The 27978-nt window shown below is 42.4% G+C and overlaps 1 protein-coding gene across 1 annotated transcript in view; it reads left to right on the top strand.

Moving 5' to 3' along the window:
• Positions 1-27978, top strand: part of SPAG16 (sperm associated antigen 16) — a 357755-nt gene that overhangs the window by 222768 nt on the left and 107009 nt on the right. The window contains exon 15 of the mRNA XM_041411816.1: positions 15807-15872. Within this exon, the coding sequence (XP_041267750.1) occupies positions 15807-15872 (66 nt within the window). The remainder of the gene's footprint in view (positions 1-15806; positions 15873-27978) is intronic.

Raw genomic sequence — 27978 nt, 5'->3', positions numbered from 1 at the left:
GGACTGTTCCCAGCTCTGGAGTAACAGTGTGTTCTGATTCCTTCTGGCTGCACCCATGGTGGCCCTTAAACAATTCCTGCCCTGATGAGAAGTGTCCTATTCCATGCCTGGAATTTTTCCTTATTGCATGGATCCCACTGTGCCAAACCCCACATAATGCCATGACCAAAAGCAGGCAGAGTGATCTAAGTGATGACTTCAGGACAATATAAATTATGTAAACCTTGCTCCATCCTCTGTCATTGTTACTGTCCCATTTTTGAGAGGGATCTGGGATGGAACAAGGGGAAGATGACAGTGTAGAGTAGATAGATCGTGTTATACTTCCCTCCCAGATAACTATGGATTGTGTAGGTTAAGAGAGAGAAAGATGATAGAAAGATAAAATCAAGGATAAATGAAAAATAAGTAGTAAGAGAGATCAATGTGAAAGCAAAGTAAGCTGTGGTGTCAAGAGAAAAACAGGGCATAAAAGAGCTTAAGGAAAGGAAACAGCTAACAAAAAATCAGGATATATTATATATTTTTGGTATCTGTTTTCTGCTCAGAAGCTTCTACCAAATAAAAGGCTCTCTAGTAGTGATTGATTTGTAATCTCTGGTGTCATTGCCCTCATTTCCCCCAAAGCCTTCTGGAGGCTGGCTGTTGAAAAGTATGAATTGCAGCAAAGAAATGGTTCCTGGCAAAAAGCGGAATTGGTAATCAATTCCCTTCCTGCCTGGCAGGGCTGCTCCCTCCCATCACCTTTGCTGCCTGGTATCCTGTCTGCAAAAAGCCACCAGCCATGGTGCCCAGAAAGGACACAGGGATACCAGGATGGCAAATCAATCATTGCCATTGCTGCTGAGCCCACCAGGGAACACTGAGGCACACAGCATGTCTTGAGTTCGGTAATTCAGTTGTTTTTCAGGATGAACCAAAGATTGGGTGGCCTTTCAGGAGTCAGTGTTCCCCTGGGCTGGTGGTCCCTGGGGGACGATGTCCAGCTGCAGGGTGTGTTGGCAGCAGGAGCTGCACTCAGGCTGCCCAGGGCACATGCTTGGGGCAGGCTCCTGTGCCACTGCAGAACTCCCAAGGTTTTGTCTTCTTCTTGTGTGCCCAAGGCACTGGGCAGACAGCACTTTGAGGAGAAAATGGAGTGTCTGCCTAGGAGCAGGAACAGCAGAGGCTGCTGGTCCTGAGGGAGGATGGGACTGGAGGTGGTTTCGCAGCATTTGCATCCTCAGGGAGCAGAGCGAGGTTGTGGGAGGAGGAGAACACAACCCAGACTGAAGTCCCAAAGGAGAACAGCTTTGGGACAACGTGCCAGAGCACCTGCAGCAAAAAGAGGGAGCACATTGCCAGGTGAGAGCTCCTCCCTCCTCTTCTGGGGCCAAGGAACCAGGTGAGGGCCTTCAGCAAGAACTGAGGAAGAGGAGGCAAAGGCATTGGGTAGGAGGGCTTGTTTTATACACCACTGTGATGCTCCAAGGTGGGATGCAGGTGTTCAGCAGGAATCCATGGAACCTGGCCATGAGGTAGGGTGGGAGGCTGGGGATGAGCCCATCCCACTGCCACCTACTTTGGCAAAGGTCCTCTCAGCCCTCCTGCTGGGGATACAGAAGGAATAAATAAAAACACAAAAGAGGAATTGCTAAAACTGTCCCTTGATAACCAAATGGTTGATCATAAATTGGAGTGTCTATGCAAATGAAGTAAATAATTAAAAACTCCAAGAACAGCACTGACTAGGTGGTTGATGGCTGGCAATTATAAACGCTGAATTTTTAATATGCATACATCTAAGGAGCCAGTAAAAATTAGCTCCTAGACTAATGGACTTGCCTTTCTTCCAAGGCAGAATTTTAATGAGAGCATTATTTATAGCAGAGACCAAGAACGAGCATTTTCTTGCTCAGTCTCATTTCTTCTTTGCTGGCACGTTATTCATTAACCTCTGAACTTCTCTAGAGAAGAATAATGCCCTACACAGTGGAGGGCAAAGATCACCCTGACCCCCTGAAATTAGTCACGGGTCAGGTATTGTTATGAGAGTTACGTCTTCTAACAAATAATATTCATAAAACGCTGTTGGTGATATGTCCTCATTTCCTGCTGGTTTCTGGGTCATTTATCTGCAGTTCAGCTCACTGAAGAGAAAATGAACAGAATGTGGTGTTTTGTTATGGAAAGCTTCTTGTGCCTTGTTCATGAGATTTTAGAATTTTGTTTGAAAATTTGCAGAGCTGGAATGCAAGTTATAGGTCATGTGCATTTTAAAAAGCTTTATGTGCTTTCCTTTTGAGCTTCTTTTTCGTTGAAATATTTTTGTTATGTTAAATTTTCTCTAATTTAAGAAAAAACACTTATCTCTCTTTGAGTAATCAGTAAAGCTCTGGCTTAAATTGAAAAGTACAAAACCAATAAAATTAATGAAAGACCTTTACTTTTCAGATCAAGAGATGACTGTGTATGCTGACCCTAGTGATGAGGGAAACAGGAAAGCAGAATGAGCAAAAATGAAAATAGTATGTTGGGGGTTGTAATCAAACCCAAATGAGAGCATTTCGTCGAAGGCACTTCTCATTTAAAAAATACATATAATTTTTTGCCTTTGCCTTCTGAAAAGACAAAGCTTAGTTTGCACTTTATTTTTTGCTGATCAAAATCATGTGTTGAAAATGTTCACCTACAAAGTTCTTTTAACAATGTTCTTGAACTTTGGTGTTCAGATGGCTGAGCCCAGATATCTCTGCATAAGAAGTACCATTTAATTTGGAAGATGCCTGAGCATTGGTATGGAGCAGAGTTGCTGATGGGCATGCCTTATGCAGATCATTTTTGTTCTGAATTAATTTTTAAAACCCTTTGGGGTTTAACAGTAATATCTACTTTGAGATATGTCTGTGTATCTTAGGGAGTTGTCAGATCCCTGTCTGACTCAGGAACTGTTTCATCCTGCTGAGATAGGAGGGAGTTTGGATATGTTGGTAACTTTCCATCACCTTTAACAGGTTACAAAGTGACTGGACATCTGACTACATATAATGGGACCATAGAAGATGTCAAAACGCATTCCAGGTACTTTTGATAAGAATGTGGAATGTGAAATAATAGTGGGGACAGCAGAGTAAGAAAACTTTGCTCACTTGTAGCTGGTTTTGTATGTAACTGGATGGGAAAACTGGAGCAGATGTACCAGGGCACAGCCCTTTCCACGGTGGGAAGTTGCAGCTGGGCCAGAAAAGAAGGTCTCTTGTCCAGTGTTACTTGAGTAGCCTAAAGGTGACTGGGAAAATGAGATCTCTCAGCCATGAATTCTCCCATCAGTTCCTGTGTGTTTGAAGCACATCAGGGCTGGTGACTCTTAGGGAAACATCCCCTGTGCAAAACCAGCCAAGGCAGCATTGTTGCTGAGGGAAGGTCTGGATGAACTGAACTTGGGAAGTGTTCCTCTGGTTTTCCCTTCCCTGCCCTAGTCCTGGTGGAATAGCTCCAAAGTTTAAGTGTTTGTTTCCCATGTCTGAGCAAGGAATTTCTCCACTAAGCTGTGCCTGAGCTTTCATTTGATTTCCAGTCTTTCTTCCCTGCTCTTGGATTTGCAGGTATTTCCTGAAGGTGTATTTGTTTCACTCATTACACACAATTCACTGGAATTCCAGCTCTGGAAATCCTGGCCATTTTCTCTAATGAAGGCTAAGTAAGAGAGTGTCAACATCTTTCCTAACAGCTGCTGGAGAACTTTAGAAGACTAGACTTTGCAGGCTTTCCCTTGCATGACTCAGTTCAAACTCCTGTGCTTTCCTCAGGTTCAGGTATTCACCAGAAGCATCCATATCTCCCAGAGCTGTTGTTAGTCCCTTTGGGAGCCCATTCCCCTGCACAGTTCCCCGGGAACATATAGGGAATGCAGGGAATTGGTACCTGCCCCTTCTCCAGCCTTGGCTCTTCACTGCCTGCAGTTCAGACGAGCCAGGGGCTCCTCCTACCTAAGGGTTTGTCCCCCAGCCCAAATCTGTGCTCTTGCCTGACCCAGCTTTGGTGTGAACTTACTGTGTAGGCAATAACATGGCCAGATTTTATTGGACATGCCCTGTTCTCCAAGGCTGTCTGCAGAGAAGAGCTTTCAAAAAGAAGTTGGGAGGTGACTTCCTGACAGATCTCTACCCAGATGAACCCAAATGTAGTTCCTGTAGGGCACCCTTTCATCCACCAGCCTGTCCAGATGCTGGTGAAAGCCAGTCTGCTCCGGTTTGAACTGGGGCTTTTCAAGCTGTCTTTGTGTTTCATTTCTCCTCTGATTGTTATATTTTTATTCATTCTGTCTTGAAAGACTCATGGCCTTTTGTAAGCGCATGTCTTTTTTTTACTTCCATGAGAACTTCTTTTCCTTAGAAATACCAATTACATTACAGAAAGTAAAAGTAAAAAGCTCCTGTTTTGCCCTCAACCAGCTGAGGGCTTGGCAGCTACAGGCTCCAAAGTGGTGGCAATGTGAGAAAAGAAAACATAATGGCAAAGAAAAGCAAAGTGACTTTCTATATTGTGAAAACAGGAAGATTTCATATTTCCTTCACTGTCAGTGTAAGCATTCAACAACAAATCAATAGTGTTCAGCAGCAGGCAGTGGTTCCCTTCCTTCATTGTAATCTGTGCAGCTCATCGTGGCATCAGGCGAGCAGCAGTGCTAGGAAAAGGGAATGATTTCTACCAGGATTGTATTGCAGCTGCCCCACCCTCTTTCCCAAAACAAATTACTGGAGGTTTGAGGCTTTAATTTTACTTCTTCGAGAATCAGAACACAGACATTTGTTTTCTCCCCAGCTGCTCCTCCCATCACAATGCTGGAGGCTGTGCTGTTTTCTTGGTTGCATCACACTTTCATTTCCAGGGGCTTTGCCATAGTGCTGTGGTTTCTCAGCATGGGAAGGTCACCATTCCCAGGGAAGAGGAAATGGGAAGAGAAAAAAGTCCCAATATCAGGTTCTGAGTGACAAAGACCTGTGTTAGAAACCCACCTATTTAATCACTGCATGGAACAAGGGCAGATACTAATGAAAAGAAGCTCCCAGAGGGGTTGGGGTAGGAAATACATTAATTAAAGCACTCTGCAAAATAGTGGGTGAAAAAATGCATAACATTTCCACTCCATTTTATGCTAGGCTGAGCACTTTTTTGACCTTCAAACAGTGGATGGAAACGTGGTGTTGAAAGCATTCATGCACATGGGGAGTGCAACTCCATCATTTGCTCTGCAGTTCTTTGTAGGGGGAGAAAAGCAGGAGAAATATGATGGTGTTACCATATTTGCAGCTGTAGTTGTTTAGAGCTCAGGCAGACTAACATTAACAAATGATGATAATTAGGCTTGATTTGCATATTAAAATTGTCTTAATTAAACACTGATTCAGTAAACGTTTAAAGGCCGTAATCGATCTTTTGCAGGCGCTCTTGGTTATTTATATGATCTAATAAAGGCTGGAGGCTTTGTTAATGAGCCCTCCATTTCCTAACTTGTATGTGTCAATGAGATTATTTCACCCACAATTACAGAGCCGGCTGCTGTTAATAACTCACCGAGCCCAAGGCTGCAATTCTTTTGTCTGAGGCTCCTTTAGTGACACCCTGCTGTTTACATCTCCTTGCTGCTCAGACAAGGGCCCATGCCACAGCCCTTCCTTTCCTGGGGAAAAATCCCAGGGCAGAGGTTTTGCAGGGAGATTTTGTGACAGTAAAATCAAGCTGGCGGTGTCCTGCGAGCTGTTTGAATAACGGATCTAATATTTATACAGCACTGAGCTCAGTCATAATACATTTGGTCCCAGATCTAATCCTGGCAACTCTGACAGGCTGAACTTTGTGGGAAACTTTTTTTAATTTAAGAGGTAATGCAATCATGCTGTAATTTTACAAGAGGCCTCTGAAAAGGCTGCCAGGAGTTTTGTTTCTCTTCACTGTCGCTGCAGTCTTTTGCCAGAACGTGATTATCTTGGGAAAACGGTGCGAAAACAGGTGAAGACTTCTTGCTCTCAGTTGCTAAATGTTGTTATCACCCCTGACAAAAACATTCTGGGAAAAGGTCACATTGCTTTGGAATGATTTTTTTCAGTATTTTGTTATTATTTGACAGCTTCTTGCACATGAAGGATTATGTATATGTATAACTTTTTAATGACACCTGTTTTGTTGTGTGGTATTCACAGGAAAGATTTTCTAATTAACCCCTCTACTCCTGCTTCTTTGAAGGTGACATAAATAGCTGCATGCTCTGACCCCAAAAGTCCAGTCACCAGTTCTGATACCAGTATTGATGGATGAAAAACTATATTTATTCCTATGTCTTTTCAGTCATTAAGTTTATTGGGGAACATTAATAAACTCAACAAAGCTAAACCACTAGAGTATATTTTTAATGATTAAATTAATTATGCTGTGGAGTGATCAATAAACTTTTTAAAGCAGGTAGGAATTTCAAAATTGGTGTTTTGCTTAATTCCATTTGCATTCAGGACTGAATATAGGTTTTTATTTGCAGCAGCAGTGCTATGACAAAAAATAAAGCTTAGATATCCAGTTGACTTACCAAAAACAGAACTACTCCCATCGCTACCCAGACCTTCTTGTAATACTTTCTTTTTTCTCTAGAAAATCCCACTGTTGAAAATGTTGGCATGAATTTGATTTCAAATACTTACAGAATTCTGAATTTGACATTGCAGAAGGTTAGGAATATTTTTAATGGGCTTTTACAATCATTTTTTCCCTTTCACTGAGAATCTGTAGATGGTGTAAGCAGGATGTGATATAGAGAATCTGTGGACAATGTGTTTGTAAGAGCAGATGGCAATGTTTTCTCCTCCTCTACTAGTGGGTTTTTTTTCATTTTAATTTTGATATCCAAAGACTTTTTGTAAACTACACAGTCACCTTTTTTTCTTATTTTGATTTTTTCTTGCAGGGACTTCTTTTTCCAGTTAATAACTTTTTCAGTGTTTCTAACCAAATAGTCTGGTTTCTCTTCTCTGACCCTGGTCATTCAGATCAACAGTGCTGTTGTTCCCAAAGCAGCAGTAGCTGGGAAAAGCAGATCATGGTGAGCAAGTGGTGTGCTTTCCCCTTCCATTCAGATCCCGGTTTCTTTACCAAGCCCTCTTCTTTGGGAAGTCAATTCCCTTCCTCTTGGTTAACGGAGAAATGCAGATCGCTGAGCCTGCCTTTGCAAAGCTGTTCAGCAGTGCTGGTTGGTGGAGGGGAACTGCAGCTGTGTTCTGTCAGGTTTGCCCTTTTTTGTTGTTCTTTCCTTTTTTTTGATATTTTTTGCTGTGCATCTGCCATTTGAAACCTGGCTGAGATGCATTTGATGCGTGGTGACTGCTAGAACAAAATTCACACTGTGAATGCAGCAGGCTTACAAATTTCTTTATTCCAATAGAAGTAAACTCTCTCCCAGTGGCTGTCAGACAAGGAAGAACTTTGATCTTACTGGCTTACTCTTGATTTATGCTGACTCTTTGAAGGGAAGAAATTCTTTAGCTTTTTCTTTTTCCTTTCTTTTATTAAATGTTTGGGCCACCTCCCTTGTCTTACTTAATAAACATGGTTGTGTATCTACCTGCTTTTCTCTCTATAGTGGCTTTTGCAGTTAAAGCCACTTAGTTTTTCCTTTCTCCTGCTACAAAAAAATCATTGTTCTGATAGGAATTCACAGAAGGCAACAATTTGGCATTTTGGCCAAAATATACCTTCAGATTTCAAGAGCAGTAAAGCCCTCTAGACTCATATGCAACTTCTCATAGTCAGATAAGGAGGAAATTATTTCCCACATGTAGTGCTCTCACTTTTTCTTATATATGATTAAATTATGTATTCATTGTTTTATTCTGCCTTCATGTAATTTAATTTTCAAGGCCAACAGAAATGATTTGGTATTTTTTCTATGCTTGCACTACACTTGTAACTTTTCTAGTTATATTCCACCAGAAGCTTCTGCTCATTTATAATTCATCTTTTTGATCTTTTTTTACATTAAAGTAGTAGAGCTCATGGTGTTTAATTTCAGGCAGCCCTAACAGGTTCCTGTCATTCAGGCATTGCTCTCCTGGAAATGGCTGATCTGTTTGGCAAAGCAATGGAATGCCAAGTTAATTGAAAGTGCTGCAAAGTTCCTGGGTTAATCTGCAGCTCACATTACTCACAGCAAGAATTCCCTGGCCATCCCTGCCCCTGCACTGCTGATCCTTCCCTCCCTGGAAACTTGAAACTCCCAGAGTCACACTGGATAGGAGGAATGCAGTTCTGGAATTTGGCTCTCCTGCTGCTGGAAGGGTGATGTCTGCTCAGCCGCCCTACGGATCCTTAGGAAGACACAGCAGCTTCTGCTAATGAACCCATCTGCCAACACCAACCAGGGCAGTAATACACTGAAAGGATTTCAGTATCTTGGAGGGATTTCTTTATACTGTTTATTTTCTGCTAGAGGAATGATGGGTCCAGCAAAGGCATTTCTCCCAGCCCTCCCTGCCTGTCCTGTCCTGTCGGGGCCGTGCAGGTGGGACTGTGCTCCTCTGTGATCTCTTCAACTGGAGGTGACATTTCTCTCTCTTCACAGGAGCAGGTACAAGAAAGGATCTGCTTCCCATAAAACCTTTGTTCCTCCTTATGCAGCTGGAAGTTTGATGTCTCTTACAGGAGTTGAGTGTGGAGAGAATCCCACACGGTCATGTCTGTTTAAGTATTGCCTGTGGTTACAGTTTTCTGCAGACTGCAGTACAAAAATCCAAGTGTCAGTAGAAGACAAAAAGATAATTCACTTTCATCTTGAGAACAAAGCTGAACAGAGGAGCTTTTTTCAACTTTTTTAATTCATGAAACATTTATCTTTGAGTCAGGTTATATTATGCTGGCAAGAATATAATCTGTCAGCATTTCTATTATAAACTCCTGTTTTTAAGGTTTTTTAGGAGAGCCTTAGAGGTTCACTTTGAACAGATTTAGCATACAAGGTCTTGGCCTAGAAACATACTTTTCATCCCAATTATGAAAGATTAATATGCCTGCATCATCAGTGCAAAAGGTATATTAAGACTACATTCAGGTGAAAGTTGAGACCTACACAAATGGGGTAATTCAGGGGTATTCCAGAGCAAGGTTAATTAAGTTTTTTGATATATTTAATAGCAGGTGTTACTAACTGTGAAGTGAAAGGAAGGCTGCTCTGTGATGAAGAGCATGGTGTTTGGCTTAGCTGGCAGGCAGAGCTCTCTTTCTAGTTTTTATTACCTACAAGATATAGAAAAATGGTGCTTCTCAAGTTTTTAATGTTTCAGTGTATGAAAGTTGTTACAGAAGTTAATGCATCTTAAGGAGATTCAAAATTCTTTTCCGTTTCTTTGGAAAGATGTAGTGAATAATGTTTTTTCTTAAAAAAAGCCCCCATCAGCTGATGTGCTTCGGTTTTGGTGCACACACCTGCCTCTGTGAATCCTCATGTAACTGAGCACACAAATGGTGGCAAGGTAATTTTATTCCCCAAAGAAGGGATTACAAAACATCAGAGTAATGCCCTGGACTTACCCCTGCTCAGACATCCAGAGACCTTCTCTGTGTGATTCTCCCCCCCAGGGTCTGTTCCAAGTGATGAGAGCAGAAGCAAACTTTGCACTGAAGGTTCTGTGCTCGAGTTCACGGAGTAAACTCTGTGGTGACAGATGGCAGAACTGTTCTTCAGATTTGCTCAGTGCTCGTTGCTCAGGCACTGCACTGACATGCCTGTGAGGTGTCACTGGGAGATGGATGCAGTTCTGCCCTGCTGGGAGGGGAGCCCTGTGGGTGGGACAGGATGGGGCAGATGGACAGTGGCTCTGGCTGCCAGCAGGGCTGGCCTGGGGGGACACACACCGAGCCTGGGGCATGCAGGGGGCTGCTGGAATGAGTTGTTAACACAGAATAGCTGAGCTGGAAGGGACTCACAAGGCTCATCAATCCAACCCCTGGCCCTGCACTCGACACCCCAACAATCCCACCCTGTTTATCCCTGAGAGTGTTGTCCAGATGCTTCTGGAGCTCTGGCAGCCTGGGGCTGTTCCCATTCCCTGGGGAGCCTGGGCAGAGCCCAGCACCCTCTGGGGGAAGAACCTTCCCCAATTATCCAACCCTAATCTCCCCTGACACAGCTTCAGGCCATTCCATTGGGTCCTGTCACTGGTCCCCACAGAGCAGAGATCAGTGTCTGCCCCTCCTCTTCTTCTCACAAGGAAGTTTCAGGCCCCAGTGAGTCCCCCCTCAGTGTCCTCCAGCTGAACAGACCAAGTACCCTCAGCTATTCCTCATTCAGCTTCCCCTCAAGGTCCTTCACCATCTTTGTTGCCCTTTGGATGCTTTCTGATGGCTTAATATCTTTCTTACACTGAAGAACCCAAAACTGCCCCCAGCACTGGAGGTGGGGCTGCTCCAGCCCAGAGCAGAGCAGGACAATCCCCGTGCTGGGCCTGATCCCCAGGATCCCCCAGGGATGTCCCCCCTGGCTCCAAGGCACTGCTGACTCAGATCCACCTGGCTAGGATCCCCAGGTCCCTTTCTGTGGTGCCTCTTTCCCACATCTCATGTCCCAGTGTGTCCATACACCCAGGGTTGCCTCATCCTGGGTGCACTTCCCCTTGTTGAACCCCGTATGGTTGGGTTGGGCTGGGAAAGAAAGGAGCTGTCTTGCAGAGCTAGAAAGGGCAGATATTCTTTGGCTCTTTCTTCCAGTTCTTGTGCTTACCCATCATATCCCATGAAAATGAGTTTTCTCTCTCCTAAAAATGACCTTTTGCTCTTGTGAAGAGATCCAGGTCCCTTTTGACGTCTCCCATTGCATGACAAGGAGGGATGGCAGAGCCACGGTTCTGCTGGATCTGCCACATGCCCTGTGGAGCTCCCCAGTGCTGGCTGAGGCAGACAGGCCATGTTGTGAATAAAGCATGGGAATGAGAAGGATGCACAGTTTTAATTTTGCATTTTGCTATGAAAATGGAAGCTCTTGTCCAGATCCAACAAGGAAGGAGGAGGGTTAGAGCTTCCCAGTGAGTTGGTAGCCAGAAATCACAGTACACTGAACATTCCCTGCTTTAGAAAAAGTTCAGGTTCAGCCAAGGGAGCTTCCAAAGCATTACAGTATTTGATTTGCTGGGAAAATTCTACCTATGTAAGCTCAGAACTTTCATTTTCCCCCAAATACAATTAAACCTTTCATTAAGAACTGTTGGGAGGTTTTATTTGTTTTTAATAAAGAGAATGAGGTGAACATTTCCACAGCTGAGTGCTTCATGGTTTGAACGCTTTTCTCAGTTTAGTCCTTCTGAATGAACATTATTTCTTTGAGTTAATTTCTAAATGAACCAAGAAATTACAAATAAATCTCCTATCTGAACACTGTTTAGATAAATCTCATACTCAAATGTTGTTATCTAAAAGATCATATCAAACTCATAAAGATGATTACCTATTGTGACTGGGATTGTGACCCAGCTTGATCTAATGCATTTGTTATCTTGATTCTGGACCTGCCAAGTGAGTTTGTTCATGTCAGATGTTCATGTACAGCAAGGCATTCAAAATCCAGAAAGAAAACCAAAAGAGCAGAGTTTGAGAAACATTGATGGCTTTCAAATGACACTCTACTGGTTTTGGCTGTGTGTTTTCTCCAGAGTGCATGCAGTATGCCTTGTTAAGTTTGGGAGTTTTATTTTGTTGCTGCTGAAATGGTAATTAAAACAAGTATAGGAAGATTCAGCTGCTGTGTTACATAGTTAAAGGTGGAACTTAATTATTGCAATGCAAAGAAGCAAATTAATTATGATTGTCTTCAGCCTGTCTTGTCTTACCCTGTTATTCCTATATCTGTGTGGATACACAATAGGGAGGATTTACAGCAGAATTTTACTACTGATTCCCAAATTTTGGGCTTTTATCCTTTGAAAGTAGGAACAAAAAAAATAATTTTAATTAGGAACCTTGTTTGACTACTTTTGCAGCAGGATTACTGCGCGCAGATCCTTGGCTCCAAAGATCAGGCTGCTTTTCCACAATACCAGATTTCATTCTAACAAAGGAATGTTTTCTCTCTCTCAATAGTCTTTTAGGTAGCTCCAGTCCAAGGCAGGCAATTAATGCTGTGTTCAGTGGAAGCTCAGGGGTTGATAGGCTCCACAGCATAATGCCAGGGTGTTTCTAACCACTGATTCTAATGTTAATTTCTGCATTTCAGACTGGAAAATTATATGTGTGTGTGCATGTGGAAATAATAAGTGAAAACCTCCAAAATCTCAACAATGAAGAACACTTCATATTTTGTTTTCTTTGAATGTTGCTGTTATCAATGTATTTCCTGCAGAGAAAGACTGTATGGTTATTAATGTAATTGACAATAGCTCAAGGGGGGGAATGGAACTCAGACTTCCTCCATTAATATTTCAGTCAAGACTCAAATGACAATAATAATGTATTTTCCATGATTTATACTGCTGGCAAGTCCAATGCAATGAGACTGGCTAGACCCCATGGGTTAAAGGTGGGGGAAATCGGCCTTTTTCCAGTTTCAGAGCTCTGCTCTGCTGGTTTTTTGCTGCTCCTGCTCTCAGTTTGGGATTGTTCCCTCTGTAAGGGGTGATGGTCAGTGGGACCTTCAGGCTACAGGGAAGGACCATAATTTTTCCCTAACTAAGAGCTGTCCTAACTCCTTCTTTTTCCCTTTTTGTTTCCATGTGAAGCCCCAAATGTTTGTTCTTGCTCAACTTGAACCTTAAAGAAAGTCTTTGAAATGGCAGATGCACCGAGGTTGCACCTGAAGCCTGTTCAGTTCCACACTGCATGAAGCACTGGTGGTGCTACAGTGGATTATTTTATAATTAAAGTCTGAAAAGCAGAATGCATGTGCAAAAGGGATTTCATTAACTTACTGCTGAGCTCTTGGTGCTGAAAGCTCAGTGCTAACTTCTAGTCCATAGAATATGTATTACTATTTGGTATTACAGCCAAGCAGTAGCTTTCCAGATTTGTTTTTATGTTTGCAAAACTCAGATTTCCCAGTGTTCGTAAAGAAAACCTGAGCTGTGCACTGAATAAAAATAAAGTGGCACTTTGGAAATTAAGTTTTGATAGTATTGAGAAACAATTTGCAGAACCATTGCCTTTGTCTCACTTTTATTATCATTATTATTATTTTTATTAAAATCCTTTTCAGAGGGCTTATACTGAATTGACTTAAGGAGGGAAAGCTGAAAGTTAACATCCATTTGGTGCAGCATCCGTGTGGTTTTCTTTTTTCCCACTGGTTTGTGACAGCATGCTTTTTCTGTGTTTGTGGAAAGGTTACTGTGTGTATTGGTATTTGAGAGTGTCTGAGGGTAAATAGTACACCCTGCTGAGCAGCAGCAGTTCTTTCACAAGGGCTACTTTTTACATGCAAAACATGCACTGACACTTGGTTTGTTACCATGGGCTGGGTGCAATCAATACTGCTGCTGGGCCACAAGGTACAGCTCATGTCCTTGACATTTTTTCTCACTGCACTCCTTATGTGTGTTTGATTATCTTTGTCTCCTATTCTGTTATCTTTATCAAATTAAGTTGCCTGTCAGTCTTAGGGAATTTTGTGTAATCACATTTCTATTTTAGCAGTGAATTTGTAATTATTAAAGTTTTCCTTGTATCAGCATTTATTGGTTCATGTTTTATTACTTAGAAATCACCGAATCACAGAATCTGCTGGGCTGGAAGGAATCCACTGGGATCATGAATCCAGCTCCTGGTCCTGCACAGACACCCCAACAATCCCATCCTGTGCCTTGGGCTTTGGTAACCTTGGGGCTGTTCCCATTCCCTGGGGAGCCTGTTCAGTGCCCCACATCCTGTGGGGGAAGAACCTTTTCCTGATATCCAGCCTATAGCTAATATCTAACTTATAAATATGCAGGGGTTTTGGAGTGTGGTTTTTTAGCACTCTTTCCCTTTGTAACTCTGTTGAAAACCATGGCGGACTCAAGAACTTCACTCTGGTAACCTTTTTATGCTTAAGGTGGATGGTGTGCTCTTTAAATACAGAGCTTTTAGTAGTTCATAGCCTTTTTCTCTTGTTGCCTTGCAATCCTTTTATGAGAATAATACCAATTTCCTAGTATGATCACAGTAGCCATGTGGCCTTGGACAGAAACTACTTCGACACAGAGAGGTAAATTAAAAATACAATGAGATACAAAATGGCACTTGCCAAAGTAGCCTGCTCCCTCCTTTGGGTGACATTTTTTTAAACAAAAGGAATTCTGTGCAGCATTAAATGCTGGGCTTTATCAGAGATTTGTATTCTAATGCCATATGAGTAAGACTGGAAAGAGCCTCCTTGGTCTCCAAGTCCAGGCAAAAGATCACATACAGGAGAAGGTCATTTATTTTCAAGCTTTTCAAGCAGCTTCTTATAGTAATGAGATTTTTTTTTTATCCCCACTACTTGGAGTGGAGTAAGTTTTTGTATCTCACTGTTCAAGAACTGTCTTCTAATTTTCCACTGGAATTTATCTGCAGATAATGAATCTCCATATGTTCCTGCATCAACACTGCTCTTCAGCCTCAATAGCTCCTTCCCCTCTTTGCTCTTAACCCCTGAGATATTTACAACAACAATGTAATCCCCTTCAACTGCTGCTTTGTTGGGCTGAGTTCTCCTAAGTGGTTCAGAGATATAACATGAACCACAGAGCATTATCGGGGAGTGTCCCTCCGGAATTACTTTGTGGTCAAAGCTCATTAACTGCTTTCTGAAAGGGCTTGTTGCAAACAGTGAGAGTATGCTGCTAGACATGCTGATGATAAAATGTAGGAGATTTTGTCAGTGAGAAAGAGAATTCAAATTTCTTATGTCAGAGTAGTAGTGATTTTTTTTTTTTTTTAATGAGGAAAATAAAATGGGATTAAGCTGATGATATAAACTCCAAAAGCTTGACAGACATATGATTAACCTATGTTACCCCTGCTCCTGTGAGATTTATTCAAGACCAGGATGAGTAGTGGAATTTCAGATCTTGTGTTTGGTTTTTTCCAACTCTCCAGAAAAATGCAACAAACTGTCTTTCAATTGAAGGTTAATAAAATGCTTTCTTAGAGGGAAAATTTGTTCTGCAGCATATGATTGCACTGCTCCAAGCTGGGCTTCACTTTTAACAGGAAGTATTTTTTAACCCATGAAGCCAGTGGTTTCTATGAAAACAGAGAAGGACATCACTTTTCAATACCTCTGTCTTGCCATCCTGAAGATTTCAGGGTTTTTAGCAGGAGATACTGTGGTTGGATGGCTCCTATTCTGGGAGAACAGGCCAGATATCAGTGATGACATCTGACATATGTTACTGAACTATGTAGATCACCTATGGCCTAATGTGAGAGATGACAATTAATTATGATTTCATGCCTGTGATTCCTTAAGGAAGCCTTAGTTGGTGTGTGTGGAATATCAAGGGGCATGTACTGACTCAGTGCCTGAGAGCAAGAGCTGAGTGTTTTGGAAGGAGCAATTCCACCTTCTAATTGCAGCCTCCCAGCCAGAGCAATGGCTTTACTTGGGGGTATTTGAATGCACCTTTTCTGCTGGCTACCATGTGAAGTGAGGAGATAGATCCTTAGTAATGGTGCAAAATGTGTTCCTGTTCTCGCAACCAGGAGCCGGCTTTGTATCACACAGTGTGTCTTGATTTTCACACAGCCATAAAATCAAGGTTTTTCTGCTCACACCAAAGCTGTAGAGTAACTTACATTGCTGTAACTTCTTTAAATGCTGTCTGTTTGTTTTTTCCTAGGGTGTCCGTGTTTACACATTCCAGGGTCACGTGCATTCCTGTAATCACGCTACATTCAACAGGAAGGTAAGTTCTGCATGCAAATTTCCTTTTTTTCTTCCCTTTAACCATCATGATACTTGCTCTGGCCCACACTGTCCTGCTTCTTGGTGACACAGAGACCTCTGGGGCTGGATTGAGAATCAGTGGTGGCTCAGAGTGGCCCCACCTGCCAGCCAGACCAGGGCTCCAGCGCCTGTTGTACAATAGAGCTGCCCGCAACAGCTGCTCCCTCCTTCCTCCTTTGACCAGTGCATGATGTCTAAGCCATTCTCCTCTCTTGGGATCATTGATTACTTTATTTAAATGATTTTTTGTTGGGTTTTTTTTCCCTGGCTGGTTAATTTATAGTTGTTTTCTGAAAGAAACCTTTTTGACTGGGATTGGTGACAGGCTCCTGTCTGAAAGACTGATAACTTTGGAAGGGGAGGAATTTCTCCCCAATGGCTTTAAGAAGCCATATGAAATACTCTGAAATGACCCAGACATTTCTGATGTATGATTCCTGCAGTTCTCCTGGCCACACTGCTCTTTAAAGCTGGTGTGTAAGTGCTGAGGCATGTGCTGGTATCTGCTGCCACAAGCAGCCTTTTCTCTTAGAGACCATCTTTCCTGAAAATAACTTCGTGGTGTTCCTGCTTCCTGTGCTCCCACTGACACCTTCATTACAGGCAGAGCAAGGTACTAATTCTTCCTGCTGGCGATCCTGAATATTCCCCTCTTGCTCAGTATCAGCTGCTGCTTTGCCAACTGCTCTGCCAGCCCTGTGTGTTTGTAGGGCAAACCCCAGGGGCTGGCACAGCAGAAGGTATGGGATAAGCTGATGTCGGGGAGGGGAATAGGAATTCCCAAGGCATGTTAATTCTTTCTTGGCTGTGTGCATCTATCTGTGTTTGACAGGCACAGCCTGCCACTAGTGCCCTGAGACACTGTGGTGGGACACAGAGAGTGTTTAACAGGATGTCTCGGTTTCGAAAGAGAGGTGTCTGCTAAGGAAGGCAGGAGCCTCCCCTGAAATAGAGAATGTAAACCCCCTCCCTCTGAATTATTATGATTTTGAAATTAAGGAGCTCTCAGGCAAAGATATGGGAGTAGGAGTAACAGTTCTTTATTAGGGAAGAAAATAGAAATGAAATAAACAATGCAGTGATACAGAACAACACTGCCAGAATCAGAACAGGAGCTGAACCCCTATGTGTCAGGGTGGTGGCACAGTCCCATTCCATGGTGGCTCAGCCCTCCTGCAGTGCCAGCTGTGGTTCTGCTGGAGCAGGGATCCTGGACAAGGGTGGAGTTTTCCTCTGAAGCTCCAGGGGTGCTGTAGATGGGCCTGGTCTTCCTCTGGGAATGCAGTGGAGAAGAAAGCTGCTCCTGTGGGAATGCAGAGGGAAAAGGCTGCTGTGGTGTTCCCAGTGTCAGATTCTATCCAAGGAGGAATGCTTGGCTCTCCCTGGGCAGAGCATCTCCCAGTGGGATGATGGAATTTTATCAGCCGTGCAGGGACACTCAGTGGCCATGAACAGAAGAGATCTCCTGGAGGGAGGATTGGCTGTGGAAGAGATAAAGAAAACTGCCCAGTGAACAGAAGAGAACTGCCCCACCTCTAATAGGTGGCAAATAGAATGAACACATCTTACAACCCAGGGCACAGGAGCAAGCATGATGAGGGAAATCCTGTAGAGATACCACAGCACTGTCCTTAATGTGGGTATTGCTGCACAAAGGGCCTCCTGTGACCTATAATGATTAACAGGAAACTGAAAGACCACATGGTGATAACCTTCCAGATAAGCATGGAGTTATGATAAGGAATATTACAGTTGGCATTAATTCTAGACTAAAATCAATGGTTGTCATTCTCAGTGATTGAATTAGTAAAAGTGGAAACATTTGGTGCAGCATTGGTCGAAGTGAGTGAGGAATATAACTCCAGAAGCTGTGATTGCAATTGTAAAAGTTAATTCTGCAACTGAAAAATTAAGTAGTGGTCCTGAGTTGTACAAGTAACAGCTGTCCCACTGGCTGGCTAGCAAAGCAAGTGCTATATTTCAGCCAAATATAGCACTTGAGAACTATTTTGTTATCCTCTAGTGCTTGCTCATCAAAAATATTAAAATACTCCGCCCTAAGCAAGCTGATTAAGATGTTTTGAGTGTCAATATTTTTGCTTAAAAGTGCATATTTTATGAGGAAAAATGTTTTTGTAGAAGCAGTCATATTTTCAACAATACTTTCATAGAAAAGATTTTGGACATTGCTCGTGGACTGTTTGGACAAAGTGCAACATTACTGCCAGAGTGTCCAACCCAATGCTTGCACCTGGCCCAGGAAGTCTACAATGACAAAACTGAAGGCTGATTGCTGAAAAAAACCCTACTTAGATTTTGTTGTTGTTGTTGTTGTTATGTTTTCTTATATCCTAATGTCACAGGTCTCCATATCCCATGCTTTGCCAGAAGTGTTGCCTACATGGTCACACTCTGTGGGTGCAGAGCTGTAATGGTGAGAGATCCCAAGGGATTCACTCCTTTTTCTGCTTGGACATAGGTCAGTTTGAGTGGGCTCTTACATCACTCCAGTGGACTTGTGCTAATCCTGTCTCAGGCTGCTTGATGCCAAAAGAAGTTAAAAAAATATGAAATTCTAATTGCACAAGAACAAGGAATAAATTTTCTAGTTAGATCAGAAAAACATCCAGGCAGTATGTCCAAATATTAAGGGGTATTTTTGGGGAAGAGTATTGTGTGAAGAAGAAGCTAAAAAAGAATAATTCATTTACACAAATTGAATAAATCCTCATTAAGCTCTGTGAAACTGATTAAATCAGAGTTATTTACTACACCATGCTTCTGCAACTGTAGTTAATAGTTTTTTTGGTTAAGTGGGCAAGGTTTGCAGCCAGAACTCTTATTAGTTCTGAGATTGTCTAATTAGCCTGCTCTCTATGGAACAGAACTGCCAGCTTGGCACCTGGAATGTGCCCATTTGTTGGGTCCTGCCTTGGGGGACACAGGAGTCACCATGCCCTGCAGAAACCTCTGCTCTTGTGGTTATGTCAGGACTTAACAGATAACACTTCCAGAGCATTTAAATCCTGCAGTTTTCCAAGTTGGTTCTCTGCCTGTGGAACTTTTGATAAAATTTGAGCAAAATTCACATAGCTGCTTTTGAATTGACGACATAGAAAAATGCACCTTTCCTCCTAAAAGTTACTGTTACCATCCCTTTCAGTCCCATGTTTCCATAACACAGTAACTTTGCAGAGAAAAGTGTTTCAGATATTTATTTTACACTAGGGTATGGCCCAAGCAGCGTTTCAGGTAAGCTCTGTTCCTCCCTTACAATTGTAAATCACCTCTGCTAATGAAGTATAAAGATTATAGATGCTTGGTTGAGTCATGAATTTAAAGCAGAACAAGATTTGCTCCCTCATGTGTGGGTATATATGTGTTTGTGTCCAAATAAAAGTATGCCAAGTGTATGCCATGCTGTGTTTGTGTCATATCTGCAGGTTTAGGAATCATTACAGCAGTTACCAAGTTTCCCTAAAACAAAAAAAAACCCAAAGTATTTTTAGAATTACTGGTTATATTAAGAAAACCTAAAAGACTATAAAAAATATGCTTGAGAACAACTGCCCAATTTTACCTCCCCAGGCCAAAATGCAAGCAGCATCTAGGTCATTCCTCCATTGATTTACTGAAGGGCAAATAATGTCAGACTGTTTTTAAACAAAAAAAAAAAATTTCAATTTTGTTTACCTCCTCAGCAGTCCAGTTGGATGTCAGCTACCATTTAGCTGGGCCAATAATATTGATATTTGATGTCAGTTCTTATTCATTACTGCACCCAAATGATGCAAAAGTCAGATCTCTCAGATGTTTCTATGGATAGCCAGATAAAGCCAGGGATGTCTGACTGCATCTAACAGACACAAACAAGAAAAGAACAGAATACAAAATCAAAAACCTATCTGGTCCTATTGTTATTTATGTATTCAAAGTGTTCACCTCTTTGCATAAACTCAAAGCCAGTTGCTTACAAAGGTTACCCAGTAATATCCAACATGTTCAATTATACATGCAAAAGGGCTAATAGGTTCTTCCTCTAGTTTATTTCTGTCTATGCATAAGAAATATAATTATAGAACTAAATTACATTTTAAGTACAGATTTTTATTATCATTAGTGAACCATTTTCAGGCCATCAAACACTGTTAGAAGTGAAAAAAATCTATTCCATCTCTCTGTCATGGCAAGGAACAAAATCTGTGTCAAAATACCCCCATTTCATTTGGTGGCAAACAGCTCCTTTTGATATTAGGGAATCACTCTGAAAGTTCTTCTGGAAATCACTTCTGTGTTCATTCTCTGACATAGTCATGTTATTCCCTAAGTTTGGAAGTAAGTTTCCTGGAGTGGTCCCTTCCCTTGGCCATCCTCCCTGTATTACCCACAGACCCTGCAGTTAGCACTGGGCCTGCTTTAAACAGTATGTGCAGGCCAGATAACATGTAGATAACAAAATAGAATAGAATAGAATAGAATAGAATAGAATAGAATAGAATAGAATAGAATAGAATAGAATAAGAATAGAATAGGTCCATCTTTCTTTTGATCAGTTTGAATATTTTTGCTCTCCAACTCCGATACTCTTAATGTAGAAGTCTGGATAAATATGTCTAGCAGATAGCCTAGAAGTAAAAATATTCCTCTGGATCTTACTGTGAGGAAGCTGCAATATGTAGGGACTTATTTAGCTGTTAAAGGCCAAGGAAATTCAGAATGCATTGGTTTGGAAGGGAGTGGCTCTCCTGAGTTACTGTTTCCCTGTGTCCTTGAGAAAAGAGACAGTCTCCCAGCCAAGGCCCTTCAGTGGGATTAAAAAACCCACAAATCCAGGACTGATTTTTAAATGTCACATCTTGTTTGTGTCATTCAGTTTCCCATCACCATTTCAGGTTTCTCATCAGAGATCATTTGCAAAGAAAAGCTCAGTAATAGATGTCACACACCTCGATAAGCCAAGGGCAGAGAAAAGCCACGTGCAGCAGCTGGTGGGCACTGAGAAACCTTCAGTGTCAGTAAATGCAGGGGCTGCTGCTGGAGTTTGCCTCTGCACTCCTACATCACACAAAATGCAGTTCCTCCACTCTCTGCTTGTTTTGTCTTCCTGGGTTATTTTTGGATCAAAATCGCAGTTATAATTTCTTCTGGGGAAAAAATCATTAAAACTCTTGGCCTAGCATCTTGCTTCATCAAGGCACAAGTTGACTTTGAAAACATGGCATTACCTGTTTTTTCTATTCTCTCTAACATATATAAATACATTATATATAAATAAACATAAACCTGTTTGAAGATTCTAAACCCAATCCCGTCAAGTTTACAAACTCTAAAAATAATCACAGCTCAAGAAAATCTGCCTTCTTTTGTTTCAAGCCTTTGCATTATGAGATGTGAGATGAGCTCATTCTGCCATGGGACGTCTCTTCTCCAGCCTCAGGGTTTGCATCCCTCTTTTGTTTGGACAACGCTCTCAGGCACAGGGTGGGATTTGGGGCTGTCCTGTGCAGGCCAGGGTTTGGACTCTGATGAGCCTTGTGGGTCTCTTCCAAGTCAGGATATTCTGTGATTCTATGATTTAGCACAGAGTTGATTTTTTAGTTCTGATTTTACAATCCCCTCTGGTGCTCTTTGTTGTCACCATTCCAGGACTCACAGTAAAGCCCAAACTATCTTTTAAAATTCACCCAAACAAACATGGGGAAACTTAGATTTCAGAAGACCTTCTTTTGCTCTTCCTCATGGCTGGCTCTAGGAGAATATTTCAGACCCATTAAGAAATTAATTCAGTACCCATCAAGAAATTCAGTGCCTGAAGGGAGCCTACAGGAAAGATGGAGAGAAACAAAGGCTTGGAGTGACAGGACAAGGGGGAATGGCTTCAAACTGACAGAGAGTAGGGTTAGATTGGATATTGGGAACAAATCCACATGATGATGGTGTAAATGAGGAATGTGGGATAGGAAGCAAGGCAGGTGTCTGCCATCATGCTGTCTCATTCATTTGTTTTGAACCAGCAGCAAATGAAATACTTAAATATTTAACTTTTCTAATTGAAGCTTTTAATCAGATTTTGCTCTCATGTAAATATTTGCACATGATGAATCTTCATCTCAACACTTCATGATAAAAATTTGGGGTAATGTACTGACATTTGGATTCAGAGAGCTCTGTAAAGCCCGAGAAAAAAAGAAGTGGCATTATTTTTAGATGGCTTTGACATAACTTGGGTTTGAGTAACTTTAAAGACTTCTAAAATTTTTTTAAAGAATTGTATATTCTAGGTCAGATTGGCCCTTGAAAGATCGTCAGCAGAAACCGATAATAATTGAGTATACAGTATTTTCTTTTATGTTTTCAGACTTTATATTTACAAATATAAACATACTGTTATGTCTGTTTGCTGCTAACTAAATGAAACAGAGTTTATCTCCTTTAATGTGATTTTGTTTGCTTATTTCTGTGTTCTGCAGTGAATGTGACCCTCTGTGTATACAGTACATGAAGCAAGTACTGTTTAGCATGCAGAACCACAAGCACTGTGGAAAACTTTGCCCTTCTTTCTTAGAGGAGAAGAATTAATTTGTGTATCCTAAGGAATAAGGATTTTTTCTAAATTGCATCTCCTGGCCCAGCACGCCAGCCTTTCCTGTGGCAGATGTACACCATGGGTCCAGACCCCTGCATAATTCATTTTTTACCAGCTGTTTCTTAAATTCTTCTTTTTGCAAAACAAACAAAATCAGAACGCAAAGGTCCACCTGGATTCTTTAAAATTCAACTTCCCATATGCAGTATGGCCCAACGTGCCTCTCTTTGTGGCATTTCATGGGAGATTATGTTCTAAAACACATGAGAAGCAGCACAGCATCCCCACCTTCTACCCTGTGACTCTGTCATGTGACAGTCATGTTTTTGACAAATTGTGGAACTTTTACCTGCTCTGCTGTTGCTGTCAGTGCCTGGACTGGGAACCACTGAGTTGTGAGGCCTGAGACACCTCTTGAAATAGGTGCTATTGGATTCTCATTGGTTACCAACAGAAAAGGAACAGCTCTTCCAACAATGTTTGTGCAAAGCTGTCTTCAAAAGGGCTTAAATTAAGTGTGGGGTAGAGAAATGGGATTAGTTTAGACCAGTGGGTTGTATTTGGTAAGAATACATTTAGCACTTATCAGATCGTGGCCAAAGGGAAGCACGGTGTCTAGAATGATGCTGGATCTGTGGTGCAAAGGATGTGGCTTTGTAGAATACCAAACTAGATTTAAAATGAATTTATGCAAGCATCAAAGTAGGACCAACTTTGGAAAGGCTTCTCTGTTATGAAAATGCAATTAATGTGTGGTTGAATAAATATCACTGTTAGAAGGTACTTGAATATCAGATTGATTTAATCTGAAAATAATTGAGAACGCACAGCTGAAGTCCATCAGGGGTAGTAATGCATATTGTTTTGGTGCTGTGTTTGGTTTGCAGGGCAAGGTTTGCCATGCGGGCAGACAGCGCCATTTCAGGCAGGCCATGGCTCAGTCACGGCCATGTCAGGGCCTCAGCAGGCTCTGGATCAGCTGCCGCCATTTCAGGCAGGCCGTGGCTCAGTCGCAGCCATGTCAGGGCCCTCAGCAGGCTCTGGCTCAGCTGCCGCCATTTTGAGGCGGGCCGTGGCTCAGTCGCAGCCATGTCAGGGCCCTCAGCAGGCTCTGGATCAGCTGCCGCCATTTCAGGCAGGCCATGGCTCAGTCACGGACATGTCAGGACCCTCAGCAGGCTCTGGATCAGCTGCCGCCATTTTGAGGCGGGCCGTGGCTCAGTCGCTGCCATTAGGGACAAGGCCATATGTCGGCCATCGCCATTTCAGTGGCCCAGATGCTGACTAGACTCAAGGTAACAAGGGAATGGAGCAGTGGCCTTCCTGGTGGTTTTGAGCCAGTCAGCCATTTCTCTGGTCTCCTACAGACGTCTGTGGAGTCTGTGAGAACTCTCAGGTCAGTGAGTGCCATGGGGGCTGTGAGGGCTGGGAAGGCTTTGAGAGCTGTGAGGGCTGTGGGCTCTGTGAGGCCTCTGAGGGCTGTGATGGGTGTGGGAGCTGTGAGGGATGTGAGACGTGTGGGGTCTGTGGGGCCAGTGAAGGCTGCGGGGGCTGTTGGAGCAATGGAGACCATGAGGGCTCTGGGGTCTGTGAGGGCAGTGAAGGCTGTGGGGGTTGTTGGAGCAATGGAGACCATGAGGGCTCTGGGGACTGTGGGGATGGTGAGGTCTGTGAGAGTGGAATGCCCTGTCCTGCTCAGTGGGCTCAGGAGAGGGTGGTTTGATTTAATCTGGGCAGTGCATGGGAGAAACAACAAAATTTTCAGGTGGTTCAATAACAAACTTTGACTTGCAAAGTTTAGAACATTAAGGTAGAATAAGGTACTTGGCAAATTTTAAAACAACATCCAGATTGAGTAAGGCACTTCAAGAACTTTAACTTACCCAGACACAACAAGGCACATGAGAAGGCATTGACTGGAATTTTTTAGTTGGGTTTACAATATATCTTAAGAAGGAGAAGAAAGAGACAGAGCTCATCCTGTTTCCACCCCACTTCCCACCTGGTTGTTTTGAGCCTGTTAACCATTCCTCCAGTCTCCTGCATAAATTATTTTTTTTTTCCCCCAGGTCAAGTTTGCTTTGTCCATGACAGTGCTTGATAAGTGATATCACCCTGTCTTTAATCCAACCCACAAAACCTTTGTTCTGTTTCTCTCTGTCCAGTCTAGCTGAGGCAGGGAATCACGGGGTGGCTTTGGGGTACACCTGGGACCCAGCAGTGTCAGCCCACCATAGATATTTAGCTGGTTTTTTGTGAAGTAGTTTTCAAAATAATGGGATAAGGTTTGTTGAACTGGTCATTCTTTCACCTGAAAGATGTTAAAACTGTGAGAGAGATTCATACACTTACTGGAGTTCAAAATTGGGTAAGCTTCTGTGAATACATTTCTAATTTTCTCTATGCATTTAGTTCCCCTTTGTAAACACCCAAAGACAAGATAAGGAGCCAAATATTATGCTGGACTTTATTATCTTAGAGGTCTATTTCAGCCTCAGTGATTCCATGATTTTATGTGTTCTTTTGGTGGTTTCTCTTTTAAAAAAGCACATGTACTTTACTGACACTCATTTTCTTTCAGTGACTTAGATATTCTGCATTTTAAAAGGAACAATTTTGCATTTCAGCAATAGATGTCTTGCCACTAATTCTAATTTATGAATTTAAGAAAGTATGTATTATATCTGTATTTTAACATTACTGCAGTGAATAGTACTAAGTTTTTCACATTTGGAACTGAATGCCAAAAAAATCCCTGTGCACAAACATGGTGTTGCTCAGGAATTTTTATGCTTGCTGGTCTCAGGAGTGTCAAATCAGGTAGTGATGGCAGCTAACTTTACTTTAGTCATGGTATCTCTCAAAAATACAGAGAAAAGCCAGTAATGGCAATTATCATTCATCTCCCCTCACTGCACAGCACCCAGAATTCAGTCCCTTCTTTGATGGTTAGAAAGGGAAAAACAAAACTGATTATTTTAAACCTCTCTGCAAAAGCTATTGCTCCCTTTGCAGCACTGTTTCAAGTGCAATGTCAACTACTGTGAGCAGGAACTCTGCAGGGAGTGCAGTGGTTTCTTATGTAAATTTATGCAAAGGGTTTCTGCAATCCTAGCATGTGTTGAGCTCCTCAAACACACCACCAGGCGCTTCCTGCTACTTGACGTGACAAAGGGAACAGAGATTCCCCCGGTTTCACACAGCAAGGGAAAAGGCTGCAGAGTGCATGTACACAGACTAGAGACCCGTGATCCGTGGCTGTTTTTGAAACTCAGGAGAATTGGAAACTGCTGCAGCAAAGTTCTGCCATTCCCATGGATTGCTTCTAGCGGAGCTCCTCCTTTGGAGAACACAAGCGGTGTTCTGAGTCTCCATATGATGCCTTGAGAAGGCTGACCTAGAAGAGAGGCCAGACAGAGTTAAAAATAAAGCAGGGATTTATTAAAAGGCCTCAATGGATCCACCTTGGGCAGCTCAAGAGCCCAGCCAGGGCTGCACCCAAGATGAACCAAAATGGTCTCAAAATGGACAGCAGGTCACAGGGTCTCTCACTTTTATAAGTTCTGGTTCATTTGCATGTTGGAGTTAATTGTCCCATTACAGCTTTAGCCCATGAAGTCCCATCCTCCTTGTTTTTCTCTCTTCACATTGTTTGTGCTCTTGGGCCTGAGATTTGGATCATTTGTCCTTGGTCCCCAGCTAGAGAGGGAATTGTTTTGTCTCCCTACTCTGTGAAGAGAGCTCACCATCCCCTCATATGAAGCTCAGAAGCACACACTAAAGCAGCACAGAATCTGAAAACTGTAAAAGCTAAAACCTGAGGCATCACATATGCTCTGAAAGCAACAATGGCTACCTTCTTGGGTCAACTTCTACTAGTTCTACTCAGTGCAAAATCAGGAGTTGTTCATTGGAACTGCTAAGAAAGTTGGAGGATTCTTCTGCAGGAGCCACCAGTGGAGCTTTGAGATTATTGTTTTTGCATCAATATCTTGGATTCTCCTCACCCCCACAAGAGCTCACCAGTTCCTGGCTATTCAAATCTGTAAAAAAGTCACTGGGAGCAAGGGCCAGACCCCAGTTTCATGAGTTCTGGGTTTTCAGTTGATTTGAAATAGAACTGGTCCGCTGCAACTTTGATCACAATGCAGAACTCAAAACTATAAAAAGGTAGGAAAAAAGCAGATGGGAAAACACTGGCACTGCTTGTTAATAACCCTTGATCACTGCTTTCCCCCATTCTGGATGCACATAATTGTTAAAAGTGGACCACCGCACTTTGGAAGGGTAATCAGTGTAGCTCTGCACTTTTGCCAGGCTAAGTGCTTCCATGGCTTTCTAACAAGATGCTATTTTCATTTGAACTGTGATGTTTTAAGAATGATATTTCAAAAATGGGTGGTGATTGATTAGTCATTAGTCTAATAATGGACTGCATCTACATTTTTTCCTCCATCTTTATCATATTTTACGTAATTCATTTGGATTAATTGGACATTAAAATCTTTTTCCTTGAAACCACTACAGCACTTCATCCATCTCTGCCTGGATTCTCTTGGGATCCCTCTGCTCTTGCTCACTGCTGCTCCACAGTGGGATGGGAGGATGCCTTGCCAGTGTTTCTCATTATTTGTATGGAGAGTATTTAGTTTTTGCATTGCCACGAGGCCTCAGGTAATAACTCTCCTCAGGTTTCTGATGTGCTTCATGCTGTAAATGTTGGAGGTAATGACTCCTTCTCTTAAAAACATTCACTTGAATGTGTATGAAATGGGGGTACAGTTAAGTGATGTAACTGTCCCACGGGGAGCCTTAGAAATGCAGCTTATTGGAGCCTCTCCGTTTGTTCCTCATGTGGCCACCTTGCCTACTGGCACTTAACGGTGAGGAGTTCCCACCAGCTTTGTGCACACAGAACAAAACTCCTTTTGCTGGGTTCAGAGACTGGGAACAAGACTGGCAGGACAGTAAGAAACTCATCAGCCCTTTGTCATGCCCGAGCTCAAGCAGGTTCCCAGGAGTAATGGAAAGGGGCAGTAATTATCAAGCTTCTCTCTTGCTGTGAAGGGGCCTACCATGGATCTGTTGCCACTGGGGTTGATGCAAATGTCAAAGGCATCACAGGAGTCCCTTAAAACACACCTCATCCAGCTGCATCTGTCCTGAAAACAAAGATTGCAAAGCAGTGAACTTGTCATAGTGAAAAGCAGTTGCTGTTCAGTCACTGCTTTGCCTTTTTAAAAATACTTGCAAAAGGTGATGGAAAAGCTACTGACCTGCCTTTAACTGTAAAGAGGATGTTCCTGGGAGGAGTCCACTGCAGCCTAAATTGATAAAGCAGCTTGATGTGGTTCATGTATTATTGATCTTTCAGTAATAAATCCAGAGGTGTGTTTATAAGCAAGAGACGTAATTATGCAGATTTTCATCCTTCTCACAGGTGTGAAACTGCAGTTTTCAGGGAATATTTACCTAAAGT

The sequence above is a fragment of the Onychostruthus taczanowskii genome, unplaced genomic scaffold, assembly GCF_017590055.1.
Source record: "Onychostruthus taczanowskii isolate IOZ18803 unplaced genomic scaffold, ASM1759005v1 scaffold37, whole genome shotgun sequence".
Lineage (NCBI taxonomy): Eukaryota > Metazoa > Chordata > Aves > Passeriformes > Passeridae > Onychostruthus > Onychostruthus taczanowskii.
This window is presented reverse-complemented; position numbering and strand designations above follow the sequence as displayed.